Source organism: Gadus morhua, chromosome 2 (assembly GCF_902167405.1).
Source record: "Gadus morhua chromosome 2, gadMor3.0, whole genome shotgun sequence".
Classification (NCBI taxonomy): Eukaryota; Metazoa; Chordata; class Actinopteri; order Gadiformes; family Gadidae; genus Gadus; species Gadus morhua.
In genome coordinates, this window is record NC_044049.1 from 20,965,875 (window position 1) to 20,981,940 (window position 16,066).

The 16,066-nt window shown below is 45.7% G+C and overlaps 1 protein-coding gene across 1 annotated transcript; it reads right to left on the reverse strand.

Annotated features, from left to right (window-relative positions):
• Positions 1–14,683: 14,683 nt before the first annotated feature.
• mchr1b (melanin-concentrating hormone receptor 1b) lies at positions 14,684–16,066 on the reverse strand. The gene is made up of 2 exons (XM_030374631.1): positions 16,003–16,066; positions 14,684–15,855 (listed from the first exon to the last, which is right to left on the reverse strand). Exons 1-2 carry the CDS (start codon positions 16,064–16,066, stop codon positions 14,684–14,686), a joined length of 1,236 nt encoding a protein of 411 aa, XP_030230491.1.

Consider the following 16,066-nt stretch of genomic DNA (forward strand, 5'->3'; position numbering starts at 1 on the left):
TCCACAAGATTTTGAGAGTCTATAACATTAAAGCATGCCATCCTTGCCACGTAATTTTTGCCTGAACAGGGTGGTAGTCCAACATTTTTGTTTGACGTGGAGATATTGATGGCGTGTCTGATACCTTCAATTTTATCAATATAAAAAGCTGCAAACTCATTGCATTTCTGGTGGAATGGAGATCAGGTGGAATTTCTGTTGGGGGGTTGGTCAGTCTGTCAACAGTTGCAAATAGGGTTTTTGCATTATTAGTGTTGGTTTTAATGATATTGGAGAAAAATGTTTCTCTAGCATTTTTTAAGTCTAAATTGTAGGCACGGAGGCTCTCTTTATAGATATCATGGTGAATATGAAGTTTTGTTTTACGCCAGATGCGTTCAACCTTCCTGCATTCCTTTTTCTGTGCTGTTACAGAAGCAGCTTTTCTCCAGGGTGCCTTTTGCTTTCCAGAAATCGTTTTAACCTTATAAGGTGCAATGACATCTATGACTTTCAAAATTTTCAAATTAAAGTTTTCTACAAGATCATCAGCAGAACATGGGTTTAGAGGTGGTAGCAAGGAGATGGCCTTTTTAAAAAGTACATTAGAATCTTCATTGATATACCGTTTTTTGACAGTGTTTGATTTTGTCTGTATGTCGGGAATAAAAGATATGTTAAAGAAAACACAAAAGTGGTCAGACAAGGAAGGCTCAGTCACAGAGAGATCAGAAACATTGAGGCCCTTTGTGATAACCAGGTCTAGAGTGTGCCCCTTACAATGAGTAGCCTCTTTCACATGTTGAGACAGTTCAAATGTGTCCAAAATGGTAAAAAGTTTTTTTGCACACTTGTCATTCAAATCATCAGTATGAAAATTGAAGTCACCAGTTATAACTAGACAGTCAAATTCTGTGGAGATGCTAAACAATAATTCTGTGAATTCATCGAAAAAATTTGCAGAATATGTGGGTGGCCTGTAAATAATTAATAGGAGAACTCTGGGGGAGCATTTCAATACAGCACTAAGGTATTCGAACGATGGAAAATCACCAAATAACATCTGTTTCCCCTGAAATACATTTTTAAATATAGCAGCAACCCCTCCACCTCTTTTTCCAGATCTACATGCATCCAAAAAGTTATAGTCGGGAGTATGGAGTCAGTTTCCTGCCATAAATCAAACCTGAAAAAAAAAGTTTCAAAGGCTTGTAAGTCTGGGTTTGAAAACTCAACACCTTGTAAAAAAGGTTTTGCAACACTGAAAAAAGAGATTATAACCTGAAAAAAACTAAAACTAAAATTCAAACATCTAGGGATGGGCATAATTAATCGATGCTCGATAATCGATCGTTAAGAAATGCGTCGATCAATTTATATTGTTATCGATCAAAAGGACGTTGTGTTGCATACTGTGAGTCTTGAAGCATTTAATAGAATATCACTATGTGGGAGAAATACCACCCTGCCGACTGGTGGAAAGTGAATGGAAGAAGGTTCCTGTCAAAGTTAGCGCGACAATACCTCTGCATCCCCGCAACTTCGGTCCCGTCAGAGCGGGTGTTTTCTGCTGCTGGACTGACAGTTACAAGGCTGCGTTCGCGTCTGACCCGCGAGCATGTTAACATGCTTATATTCCTAAACAAAAATATGTAGGCTGGAGTTATGCTATGGACAGTAGGGACAGTCACCACCGTATGTGAGTCGCTCTTTTTTTTCTTAATGTGTTGTCTCTCGCTCCGCTTTTCTTTCGGCTTGGTGCCTCTTGGAGTCGTTACATTTTGCCAAAACTGTGATATTTTAGCAACAAGTTCAGCCTTATATATGTTCAATAAGGTATTGCTTTTAGATAGACTAGTTCATGCAATTGTTTGTAAATGGGTGGCTCATCTTTTTGTTGCGAGCCTTTTCCGCGCGCCGGCTGCAGCCTATAGGCATTATATGTCGGCCTTTTTTCCCCCGTTTTTTCAAAACAGTTATACCGTTTAATGCCCACTTTTAGCCTACTGCCTTTGTTTGATTATTGTTGTCCGATAAGTTGGCTACTTATTGTAATTGGAATAGGCTACAGATTTAGTCTTGTTGAATCGTTTCCAAACCTTTAAGAGCGCCTGTAGGCGCATTGTTCGGACTTTACGAGCGCCACATAGGCCTATAACCTATAATGCCTGTATTTATTATTTTAAAACTGTTAAACAGTTGTAGGTCTTCAAGTTAACTGTATTGTATTAATGTTGGCCCATACATTATTGTTGGAATAAAGATTGAATTGATAAAAACATGCTGCATTTTCTACCAACGGGAATTTCAATATAGCCTAGAAAAAAGTTAATGATTAATCGATAATTGATCGATAACTCTAGCGATGCTCGATCAAGGAAATTTCTTCAAATGCCCATCCCTACAAACATCTGTAAACATGATTTTGTGTTCTATTTTAACTTCTTCATCATTTTCACCAACACATTTTCAAAGTTCAAACAATTTCACCAGCGCATTTGCAGAGTTTCAAATCTGGCACTGTTCTAACAGTGTATTTCATTGTTGCCCGGTTTTGAAACCTTGTAAATGGGATTCTGCAAACAGGTGTTCATACATTGAGAAATACGTTTTGAAAGGTTGAATATTTAGTTTTAAAAACTTGTAAAGGTGTACGTTTACGACATTGCACCGTATTTTTTCAGAACTGGCTTTTCAGCACTGACTTTTCAGAGATTTGACCACACAGGCGCAAGCTTTGAGTCACGTGAATATTGGCAGTGTTCTGACGCCACTCGTTTTGAAACTCCTGACAGTCGAATCTGAAAAAGAAAAAAACGTTCCTGGGGGCGGGACCATTTAGCTCTAAACCTATTGGTTGCTCTCGGCTGACGTACATTCCAATCACATGTGCCGTTCACCGGGCTGTGCGTGATTGACAGTGCTCTGCCGATGACACGAATAACAAGCGACTTTCGCGGTTGATTTTGATTTCCATTTTCTGGAACCATGGCTGTTTCCCAAAGTGAAGGCTGCAGCCTTGCTAGGACGCGTCCTTGCTAGTCGCGTCCTATGGAGATGAGACTCTAGCTGTGTTCGAAATCGTTCCCTATCATGGATGTAGTGCACTAAATAGGGTGCACGCCATTTTGTAGGGTGTTCGAATTCTCAGTGGTCCACTATATAGGGCACTATATAGTGGACTTAAAATAGGGTACATACGATGTTCCCTACATGTTACTCCCGTATACCACAATGCAATGCGGTTGTATTTTTCCAGGGGAGAAGAAGCTGAATAACCGCGAAAACGAATACATTTAATGATGGAGTCTCCGGCTTGGGTTTAGAAATGTCAACAATTTATTTGGGATTTAACATTCAAAATTAATTTAAAAAAACTTGAACAAGGAAATGTAACATTCAACATCAATACAACCTCCAGCCCGGTTTGTTTAGATGATGTTGGCGCATCACGTCACACAAATACCAGGCGCATTTACTGACGCAAATGACGTTTAGAAATGTTAGGCGTAGTGTCCGAATTCTCGTTCCCTATTCCCTATATAGTGCACTATATCATGTACACTATATAGGGAATAGGGAACGAGTGTATAGGGAACGATTTCGAACACAGCTTCTGGTTCCAGAAAATGGAAATCAAAATCAACCGTGAAAGTCGCTTGTTATTCGTGTCATTGGCAGAGCACTGTCAATCACGCACAGCCCGGTGAACGGCACATGTGATTGGAATGTACGTCAGCCGAGAGCAACCAATAGATTTAGAGCTAAATGGTCCTGCCCCCAGGAACGTTTTTTTCTTTTTCAGATTCGACTTTCAGGAGTTTCAAAACGAGTGGCGTCAGAACACTGCCAATATTCACGTGACTCAAAGCTTGCGCCTGTGTGGTCAAATCTCTGAAAAGTCAGTGCTGAAAAGCCAGTTCTGAAAAAATACGGTGCAATGTCGTAAACGTACACCTTTACAAGTTTTTAAAACTAAATATTCAACCTTTCAAAACGTATTTCTCAATGTATGAACACCTATTTGCAGAATCCCATTTACAAGGTTTCAAAACCGGGCAACAATGAAATACACTGTTAGAACAGTGCCAGATTTGAAACTCTGCAAATGCGCTGGTGAAATTGTTTGAACTTTGAAAATGTGTTGGTGAAAATGATGAAGAAGATAAAATAGAACACAAAATCATGTTTACAGATGTTTGAATTTTAGTTTTATTTTTTTTCAGGTTATAATCTATTTTTTCAGTGTTGCAAAACCTTTTTTACAAGGTGTTGAGTTTTCAAACCCAGACTTACAAGCCTTTGAAACTTTTTTTTTCAGGTTTGAATTATGGCAGGAAACTGACTCCATACGGGAGGAGCTGTCTCTATCAGAACGGTTGCACTGTTATTTTGTTCCAGCCATGTTTCAGTTAAAAACATAAAATCCAGTTTGGAAGTGTTAATAAAATCATTAACTAAAAATGATTTGTTATTAAGAGACCTCACGTTAAGTAGAGCCATCCTGATGGTGCTGTTGATAGGCTTTAAGGTTGTTTTTGGTTTGGAGGCAATAGATATGAGATTTGTGAGGTTAGCAGTGTGTCTAAGTTTCCCTTTGTTTACTCTCTTAGTGGTTACAGCATGAATGCGAAAGTTGCCCTGCTTTGACGTAGGCAACCCTGGGTTCAGCAGATTATGAGAAACTTCCTTTATACTGTGTCTACGGCTGAACCCTTTTTTGTCTCAGTAATACTCAGGACTACTATCAGTACGGGGGCGGGGGTGGGGCGCCATCCTCCTGGGTGTTAGCAGTGTTAGCAGCCTGCGGCCATGACGTGGCGATGCTATCATTGACACAGATGCAAGTTTGATGCCAGCATGTTCCAGTTTCTTAAATTCGGCTGGAAAATCGCAAAGGGAGACATCGGAGCTGGAGTTGTTGTTGTGGCTATGGGAGAGATGAGGCTGGAGGTCATCATCGATGGGGGAATGCAGAGGAGGGGGGTGGCCGTTCCTCGCCAAGCCAGCATCAGCGATGGGGGAGGGCACAGTGTTGATGGCGTTGGGCGGGCTGTTGTCTCTCTTCAAGGTCTGTGGGCTGTCTGCTATCTGTTCGTCAGATAGTGGCAGAGTAGTTGTGTGGGGGAGGCTGTAGTCTCGCTTCTTCTCAACCTGTGCTCTGATTGTGGCCTGTGCGTCAGACCATGGCAAGATTGTGGCCTGTGCGTAAAGCGAGAAGAGAAGATTGTCCCTCAACAGTTTTGAGCCTAACCTGTTTGGGTGTAGGCCATCTGCTCTGAAAAGATATTTGCGCCCCCAGAATAAGTTGAAATTGTCAATAAAGTCCCTTCCTCTTTCATTGCAGACTCTGGAAAGCCATGTATTCAGTGCAAGTAGACGACTGAATCTGTTTATTCCCCTGTCAACTGTTGGTATGGGTCCACTGATGGAAGACTTGATGTGTATTTTGTCCAGTGTATCCAATAGATCATTATAATCCCTCTTCAGAAGTTCTGACTGTTCTCTTTGAATATCATTAAATCCTGCATGCACAATAATCTGTGAGATTTTGGGGTTTTCCAATATGATTTTGGCTAGTTTATGGTTGATATCACTAACCATTCCATATGGGAAGATGCATGTTTTGATCTTCTTACCGGTTATATCCTTGATAGTTGAGTCTCCTATAATCAGAGTGTCTGGTTCATCTGCTTTCTCTGAGATGGGCCCTTGTTGGACGGTGGCAGACACATGCGCAGCCCGCCTCCGTGGCGACTGGTTGTTCCGTCTCAGTCCGCACTGTCCGTCCGGACGCATCTCGGGGCTCAGGGGTGCATCGGTGGCAGGCGCGTTCGTGGACTCTTGAAGTGGCAGGAACCGGTTCTTCAGTGGCAGGGTTGATTTGAGTGACGGGCTAATCCGGCTGATAACTTTAGCTTTGGGTAGCTTAGCATTTGGTGTTGAGTGAACTTGTTGATTTACTTTGGTATGTTGCTTTGGCTTAGCGCCGACTCTGTTCCAGTGAGACGCAGCTGGAACTGTCTCTCTCTTGTCCAGCTTCGGGAAGGATACAGTGTAACTTTGATCATCTTGCTGTATCTGAGTGAGCTCAGCAAACTCACCCATCGGCACTGTATCCTGTGATAGTCCTTTGCATTTTTCTACTGCTGCTAGTCTCGTTTCAATTAAAGCCAATGTCTGTTTCAGTTTGGCACAGTCTGTGCATTTCCCAGTCTCCGTGCCTGAGATATCCGAATACAGAGGCATGTTGGCGATAGGAAAGTCCAAGGCTTTTTCTGCGGTCTGATCCGGGAGTAAAAAGTGCCAAAATGTATTGTTGAATCGAGCGATTGAGGACGACGGAAACAAACTATATACTGTTAGGTAAATAAAATAAGATAAAGTAGATCTGAACGATGAATTAAGTAGTTATTTCCAATGCCTAGCGGAGCTTCGGGAAACATGACCTCTCTCTCTCCTCTCTCACACCAACCATATACGTTTTTCTAACAAGATGATATCATTAAAAGTTACATAAAGTAACGGTTTAATGACACAAACGCAGTTGAAACATGCGAGCGAGCCGATAAAATCTTCCTACCATCGTTTCGGGCAGCTGTTCCGTGTTGAAGTCTCGTCCAATAAAAACCAACTCTCGTTGTCGAGCGTTCAATAAAAACCAACTCTCGTTGTCGAGTGTGTCCCCCCCCTCAACAAACGTGTCGTCCCCCCTACAAACGTGTCCCCCCAACCCCCCCCCCCTCAACAAACGTGTCTTCCCCCCCCCCCCCCCCCCCCCCCCCCCTCCCCGGTCAACAACAGTCTACCTCCCCCCCCCCCTCAACAATCGTGTCCACAATTTGCCGCGAAACCCGTGAAACCCAAACCCCGAAACCCGCCTCCACAGCGGCACGCGTGGATACTGTAGGTATAACACACTATTTTACGTTGAAATGCTACGTATCCAGTGTTCATGGAAACGTACACCGTCAACGTTTTTTCTTGGCGACTGGTTTGTGATCTCATAGCACGGTATGATGTTACACTGGCAGAGCATCTTAGAAAGGCTGCCTCTAAAAAAACCACCGGATATCTGTCCTGGTGCACTCAAAATGAATTTTTTGATTCAATATCAGAGTGTGTTTTAGGTCAAATTTGTGCCCAGATCAAAGAGGGGGGGGGGGCGCCTGCTATGTGTCTGCATACCCCCCAGAAAGTAGGCAGTTGCGCCTCTGGATGGGACATCGTGGTTCCTGTCACACCAATCAGAGAAAGCGCACCACTTTGCCGCATAGAGGGAAGAAGTAGATGGCACATGAGCACCCTGGATAGTGTTGATAACCGCTTCAGGCAAACCTTTGCCCTGCAGGATCAACCTCTCAGGAGCCAGACCAACAACCGTCCCGATACATCGGGCGGGTGGTGCACCGTCCCATGGGCCTGTGAAAGCGCATCCGGTCTGAACGGTAGCGGCCACGGCGCCGTCCCTGAGAGCGCCGCCAGCTCTGGAAACCAGCAGAGCAGTTCTCCGGAGCCACTATAATAAGGGACAATCTCTCCTGTCTGACCCGTTCCAGAAGAGGAAGGATCAGCTGGAGCGGAGGAAACGCATACAAGAGAACCCGCGGCCAAGGTGTGTGCGCCAACGCATCCACCCTCAACGGGGGAAGATCCCGAGGGTTGAGAGAGAACCACCACCTGCAGTGTGTGTTCTCCCTGCACGCGAACAGGTCCACCTGAGCCGTCCCGAACCTCTGCCAGATCAGTCTGACAATGTCGGGATGCAACCGCCGCTCGTCGTGGTGGGGACAGCCGCAAGACATGAGGTCGGTTCTGGGCGCGACAAAAGAGGTCGGGCTACTTTTAGCCTTCTAAGTGGTTTAAAATAGCGATTTAGTTTTTACCATAACCAGTGCCCCCATCGTTCCAAGTTTAAAGCGTTTTGATAGAATCGGCTAAAAACAGCCAACTGAAGAAAGTGTCTATATGCGTATTTTGTGCTCCAAAACGAACGTTTCAACTCGATATCATGCAAAACATGTCCCAAATCCATTTTACACCGGAATTACCCTTTAAGACGCACAAGGACACCCAATGCCAAAATCCCCTGAACAAGCCTCGATTTTTGACGAACTCGGAGTGAGACTGCGTTTGTCAAGGAACTGTGGGAATATTTTGATATGAATATATAATACAGTTATTACCACACACAGAAGACTGTCACAACAGTGTCGCTTGGATAAAAGATGCAGTGTTTGTCAAATATTAATTGAAATGGGGCAAGTACTAACAACTAATAACTTATTCAAACAATAAAATTAACTCATCAATATGGAGCCGGTGCCCCCATATTTTCCCACCGGCACGCAGGCAATCAGTTGATTGAACATGATTGATAAAGCAACATTAAGAATAAATAATCCACATTATACATTCAATTGTAACTATGAACTAACTTATAATGGAGTATATGATATTTATTTTACTAATTTTGAATGCCCGTAGCCATAAATCCCCCCCCCACGCTATTTGACTAGAGTTCTGTGAATCTGAGGCCCAACGCCATTGAGAGCGCTGTCTCAAGTGCTTTTAGATTTTTCATAAATAGATATAATTATATACATATATATATATATATATATATATATATATATATATATATATATATATATATATATATATATATATATATATATATATATATATATATATATATATTAACTCATCAAGAGGACAATGATGATGAAGGGTTAACCAACCAGGAGGATGAGGATGATGAAGAAGGGAGTACGATGATGATGATATAGGAGGGAGGAACAGCGCTGTGGGATTGAACTCTTCCAGACTCTTTGATTCTGAGCTCTCTTCCGCTCCATCAGAGACCTCATTGGCCGTCCTCCCGCGGAATTCTCCCGCGGAGTCCTTCCGCGGAGTTCTCCCGCAGAGTCCAATGTTTCCATCAGACGTCTCGTGGTCCTCTCAGCTTCAACCAAGTAGACGCTTACAGTCCCAAACCCCCATTTTACTTCTTATGGAAAAAATGTTTTCTTTCCTTCAGTGATTGTAATTTCCCCTTCTCCATCTCCATTATCTATTTCGTGAAAGCCTCAAATGTGTCTCAGAAACGAGACACCCACTGCCCGGGGGACTGGGGAGTATTTTGGTTTCTCTATGGAGTCGATGCGGGCAGAGCCTAACCCCGGTCGGCAAGAGGGAGGACGCGCCCTCGCTGGCTTTGTAGTGCGCTGCGCGCTGTCTCTGCTCTTCAATTATCTCTTCTCGCTTCAATAAACACCAATTCTGGATGGCAAGAAAACCGGTGCAAATCATCCATTATTTATCAGCTTTCCTTTTTAAGAGAGTGCTGGCGGCTGAACGCAGCGCATATCCAGTTGTGATAAACGGACAACGACAGGACGTGTTGCAGACGATGAGGCTGCAGTACGGAGACGGTTAACTATGAACATGATTAAATGTATGTATGATATTTGACATCATGGTTATGGTATTCGATTAAATCAAAAGGCTTCAAGGTTCATGGATGGGGATTGGTGCTTGCTTTAGGATATCGACTTTACAGTTTCGCTGACCAGTTTTTTTTCAGAATCATGTGATTCAGGTCGCTATCGTTAGTCCGTCTGTGTCACCTGTCATCAGGACGGCCAATTTTCTGCAGCCGGCGGAGAAGAACCATCCAGCAAGGCTTCAGCGTCTGTTCTGATGCTCACAGACCGATACACCAACACACACACACACACACACACACACACACACACACACACACACACACACACACACACACACACACACACACACACACACCACACCACACCACAGCACAGCACAGCACAGCACAGCACAGCACACCACAGACCACACACACACACCCAACACACACACGCACACAACCACACACGCAACCATGTCAGGGACATGTACACTGACACACACACACATCTAACACACACTCACACAACCAGCACTCACACACAACCAACACACAAACATAACCAAGACACACACACAACCAACACACACACAACCACACATCTGTTTTTTAGAGGACTACTCTGGCAGTTTTCCACCATGGCCCTGTTTTACATCATTTTGGGTCCACGTCACAAATTAGGTCTTCAGCTCAGTACCCCCTTCACCAGCACTTTGAATTTTCTTTAAATTAAAATAATGAATGTATGTGTGTTCTATTTGGCAGTGTAAAGATTAAGGTTGCAAATCCTCACAATTTACTGAGAAACATGGGCCTGTCTGTCATGCAACTGTTGGCTCACATCTCCCCTCAAAGGAAGCCCAACGCCAGGGGAGGGTCAGAAGATGTAGAGATGAATTCCAATATATTCTTCCTAAAACTGATGACATTTCAGTGTTTCTGGAAGCACTTGCTTTTCCACGGAATCTCCTTTCTCCTTGTTCTCAGATTGACATTTCAACTATTTGTAAATTTTCTCGATTTTCTATTGTTTTGCTTTCAGAATTCAAACCTGCTTATCGTGAAAAAAACGAAAGAATGTATTATTAATTACTGTTTTTATATTTTCTGAAATATTTTTTAGCGCACTCATTTAGATTTTCGAGACATGTGGAAAATTACATTTCAATATCTGAGGGGCAGACATGATGAGGAATAACAGGAAGTATCTGAGGGGCGGCCATGATGAGGAATGACCCAGAAGTATTTGAGGCGCAGACATGATGAGTGCTCTCTTTATTCTCTAACTGCTGAGGAAAGCTGCTTCAATGCTTCCTTTCTTTACTCCTTCAGCATTTCCTGGCAGCGGGAATGTTTAAAGGGATGCACCAGCTGAGGGTGCAACCAATCAGAAGTTCACAGAAACAAACGATCACCGTGGCAGGCAATTATCTTCATACAATCCACTCATATTGATGGACGTAGATCCCAATTAGTAGGATTGTATGAACATAATTGTCGATCATGTTGATCGTTTGTTTGTTTTTAAATATTCCTGCCCCGATGAAATGTGGGACGGCATTATTTCCTTTCCTTTGTTGGATGGTCCAGTGTACCCTATGGTAAGAGAGATAAGGAAGGAAGCATTTAAGCCCCTTTCCTCAGCACTAAGGGAACTGGAGTAGCTCTCATCATGGTCGCCCTTCAGATACTTCCAGGTCGCTCAGTCAGCATGGAACCTTCCTAATGTCCTTGTCCTGAACGCTGACAAGACCAAGGAGCTTATACTGGATGTCCGGTAGAAAGCTCCCCCCCTACAAGCCCTGCACATCATAGGTGCTGTGGAGCAGCGTGTTGAGAGCGTGATGTCCCTGGGCCTGCACATCACCAACACCCTCAGCTGGTCCGAGAACACGGCCGGCCACTGTGAAAAAGTCTCAGCAGAGGCTTTACTTCATTAGATCCCTGAAAAAAGCCCGCCTAAGCTGTCAACCCACCCAGGCCTACAGAGGTCTGGTGGAGAGTGTCCTCACAGGGGGCATTACTGTGTGGTATGGCAACCTAACAGTAAAGGCGAAGAAGGCCCTTCAGACGATCGTCAAAACTGTAAAGAGAATCATAGGCGCACAGCTCCCCTGCATGGTCACCCTGTGCATAATTCGCTGAAGGAACAAAATAAAATCCATTCTCCAGGACCCACATCCCCCCAGTTACACCGTGTTCAGATGGAGAAGCTCCGGTCGGGTGCTGAGACACCACCGACAAGAGAGTATCAGAGCAAAGAGCAAATTATTATATTTATTAGAATATGTACTTTTTTACTCTGTGGACTGTTTTACTATGTGTTTAATATTATGTGCTATTTTTATTTTAAATATCATTGACTGAGTGAAACGCACAAGAATTCCAATGCCCCTGTGCACCTGTCCTTGGACAAATGGTAAAAATATACTGAACTGAACTGAACTGAACTAATGTGGTGGTCTTTTCTTAAGTCCTTATGGACTCTCCTTCACATCCGTCCTTGACCTCATGACGTTCCCATCGCGGAAAGGGGTTAAGGAAAGGAAATAGGAGGTTATTTTATAATTCAATAATCATTTTGACTACCCAACTATGGTTTGCAATTGAGCAAATAAAATTGCTGATTGTTGTGACACCGCTGGGTCAGGAGGGCGACCAGCTTAGTCCTCAGATCACAGTTTGAGAAGTAGAGGAATGATGTTTTAAGGTGAAAGAAGGGTTAAGTGACATCAACCTTAACATAAGATGTGTTGGGTTTTGGGGTGGCTCGAGGTAAATAAAATACTTTTTCGCCTTTCCTTTAATTAATATTTAGCATGATACATTTACCTTTGCGGCTCAACATTGAATTACATTTTATCCGATTTGTTGGTACCCTTCTAGTCACATGATTGAATGAGTATTTGAGGAAATGCTTTTATTAACAGGACTAGAAATGGTCAGTAGTGGCTGAACAAATGGACAACTCCTAACTACAGCGATGCACACACACACACACACACACACACACACACACACACACACACACACACACACGCACACACACACACACACACACACACACACAAACACACACAAAAACTGATGGCAAATCAGTTCTGAATAAGACTGATAAGTTGCATTGGCTCTCTCCATGTCCCCATGTGATTCAGAGGCTGAATGAAGGTATGGTTCATTCTCCTCCTATCTGTTTTGCTCTAACTCTATCTTCTGCCTCTGTTGTGGTCAGTGCGACAGATGACCCTCAGGTTTATTAACATTTAATTCCCTGGTATCTCTGGAGCCAGCTTTCAGAGCGTTATCTCTGCTGTTGGCTCTCTCCTGGGGTCCTTTGATGCCACGCTCCACACTCCGGACCAGCGTGTTTTGATCCCAGCGTTTCAAAGGGACCGCCCTTCTATGGCAGACATTATGCACTGAATGTGAGCCAGTACCTGTTTCTTCATTGTTTCCTTCTAAAAAGTTTGATTTGTTTTTGGGGAGTTTGCCGTCCCTAAGGGACATTGTTTCGTGTTCACACAGACCAGACATTGAGTCCAAAACAGCCTCACATGTATGATTATTGTGCCAATTCAAACTCTGACTAGTTTCTCAAACTCTTTCAACATCTGTTTCTTTGTCATTGTTCTCTTAATTATGCATGAAGTGGGTGTTGACTCAGACTCCTGGGACCACTAAGGGCGTCATCCAAAGCCATCTCATTTGGGTCACAAACCATCAGAATTGTTAGGTTAGGGCATCAGTGTCTCATTATGCTGTTTGGCGCAATGCAATAATTTTGTATATTTGGCTCCATAAATCTGTGCAGCCCAGTGCCCAATGGTCCACACTCCGGCACTGGTCCAAGCCCAGCAGTGGAGAACCACTGGTTTAGAAAACCATCACTCACACTTGGGCTGGCGTAGTGGTGAGACTAGATGAAAGGGCTTCCAGACGCTACCCCTCATGGGAGCGACACTAGTTCTCCCTGAAGGTACTGGTTAAAAGAGAGGATCGCTAAATCCTCTATCGTCTCCAGGCAGAACTTAAACCAACAAACAACCCCCGGCCTGTCTGAGACACATGGACAAGAATCTGCAACATGAACACCGTTGGGCAAACACTAATTAAATTATTATGCATTTTCATTATCGAAACACAATGTTTTTAGAAAATGTATTAGAAAAGTTATTAATTGTATTAATAGTGAGTTCCGTGCACTCAAAAGACAGTGCCATCCACAGTGTTATACCCCCACCTAGTAGCAGGGGACACGGGGGCTGACCTTATCTCCACCAATAACACCCGGACGATGACCGATGTTGAGTTCTCATTTGAAATTCAAATCCAGGTGGATAAAGTCCCTCGTCCTGCTGTTCAGCAAACCTGCTCTCTCACGCTCTCTCTCTCTCTCTCTCTCTCTCTCTCTCTCTCTCTCTCTCTCTCTCTCTCTTCATCCAAATAAAAGCATGTTTACAGTGAGAGAAGATGTCGACCAGCCGTCCAAACACTCCAAAGCCGTTCAGCCAATGCTCCTCTTTCTCCTGATCTCTCTCTTCCCCTTCTAAATATTTGGCTGTGAAATTATTTATTTTCATTCATGCATGGATAATAAAATCTGTACATAGGGACTGCATAGTATAAAACCACAACCACAACAGAGTTTGGCAACACAGGAACACTTTAGCATCGACCAGCGCTGATGTTTCACACCAACACATGAAGACTGCTCTATACTAACGAGCCGCCGGGTCCTGGTGTAATAGATGAGATGAATAGATGCAGTCCAAAGTAACATCGACGAAGCACAGACAACAAAGCCCTCAGAGAGAAGGGCCCCTGAGTCAGGCCCCCGCTGGCTCTCCTCAGAGGTAAATGTCAGACCGCCGGGGGCTAAGCCCTTCTCCATGAATGGACAGACGAAACACAACGGCGCCCTGTGGTCCGACCGCCCCCCCGCCTGGGGGTCCCGAGTAACGCAGATGACGTCTCTGATCCCCTTTGTGGACCCGGACACCTGATCGCACGAGGGAGGGAACACAAACGCTGACCACCGCTGGTGCTTTGACCTGCAGCGCTGGAACCCCACCTCCTGATGTTAGGGTGGGGTCCCCCCTGATGTTAGGGTGGGGTCCCCCCTGATGTTAGGGTGGGGTCCCCCTGATGTTAGGTTGGGGCCCCCTCTGTTGTTAGGGTGGGGTTCCCCATGATGTTAGGGTGGGGTCACAGTGGGTTCGCCCCTGCTATGACCGCTCTGTGAAAAGGGCCCCCCCTCTGCACTGAGCGGCTGGCTCAGTGCGCCACCACGGGCAGCGCCATGTCCTGGAAGGAGCGTGAGCCAGGGGGCTGGCAGGGGCCCTCAGGGGCCAGACGGCCAGGGGCCAGGTGTTCAGGGGCCAGGCATTCAGGAGCCAGACGTTCAGGGGCCAGGCCCTCAGGGACAAGCCGTTCAGGAGCCAGACATCCAGAGATCAGGCGGCCAGGGGCCAGGCTCTCCAGCGCGGGGCGGTCGGGCACGGGATTCGGCGCGGGGTTCGGCGCGGTGGCGGGCTCCACACGGAGGCGGCGGTGCTTGTGCCGCACAGCCACCAGCAGCTGCCTCTGGAAGCTCTGGCTCAACAGGATGTAGAGGAAGGGGTTGATGCAGCTGTTAGCGTAGCCCAGGCTGATGGCCACGTTGTAGGCATACACGAAGAGCGGCGTGGGCCGCTGCACGCCCAGGTGCACCAGCTGCAGCGTGTGGTACGGCGCCCAGCACAGGAAGAAGGCCAAGCAGATGGCCACCGCCAGGCGTGTCACCTTGCGGGTCCGCGCTCGGCGCCGGCGCTGGGGCAGCGGCGCCACCGTGGCCCACATGCTGTGGAGGATGCGGACGTACACGCCGCAGATGACGGCCAGCGGCAGCGCGAAGGCCAGGACGAACTGGTAGAGTGTGAACCAGGTGGTGTCGGTGGCGGGGCGGGGCAGCAGCAGGGCGCAGCCCACCGAGCCGTCCGGCAGCGGCATCAGGCCGGCGTACATCCACACGGGCGTGATAGACGCCAGCGAGAAGAGCCACACCAGGCCCACGGCAGCCCCGGCGGCGCGCGGCGTGCGCAGGTGGTTGAAGCGAATGGGGTGCACCGTGGCCAGGTAGCGGTCCAGGCTCATCACCGTCAGGATGTAGGTGCTCACCAGCTGGCTGTTGGAGTCCAGCGCCGTGATCACCGTGCACATGGTGCCGCCGAAGCACCACGAGCCGTTGCCCACCAGCTGGTGGATGAGGAAGGGCATGCCGAGCAGGAATAGGAGGTCCACCACGGACAGGCTGAACACGAAGATGTCAGGCACGGTCTGCTGTGCGCGGAAGCGGATCTTGTTCACGGTGGTACAGAGCACCACGGCGTTGCCGATGATCCCCAGGACGCAGATCAGACCAAACATGCTCGCCATCAGCACGTTGTTGTAGAAATGCCCGTTTGGTGCTGAAATCAGTTCGGAAAGAAATTAAATCAGAAACGTTTCAAAATAATGTAAATCAATCATTTAAATGAAACACATATCCAATAGTAGAGGTTCCTCTAATGATAGTATTTGTCCTATCCGGTAGAAATAGGTTTTAAGCTGCATACCTTCAAGACTCTTAGATGAATTCAGCGACGAGAAAGAAGAATTTGAAATGTTCCCAAAGTCCAT

Bases quoted from the DNA above. Each gene is read 5' to 3' on its own strand.
- mchr1b (XM_030374631.1), bottom strand. From the start codon at position 16,066: ATGGACTTTGGGAACATTTCAAATTCTTCTTTCTCGTCGCTGAATTCA. The intron at 15,856-16,002 runs GTATGCAGCTTA...AACTGATTTCAG, and splicing joins TTCATCTAAGAGTCTTGAAG to CACCAAACGGGCATTTCTAC.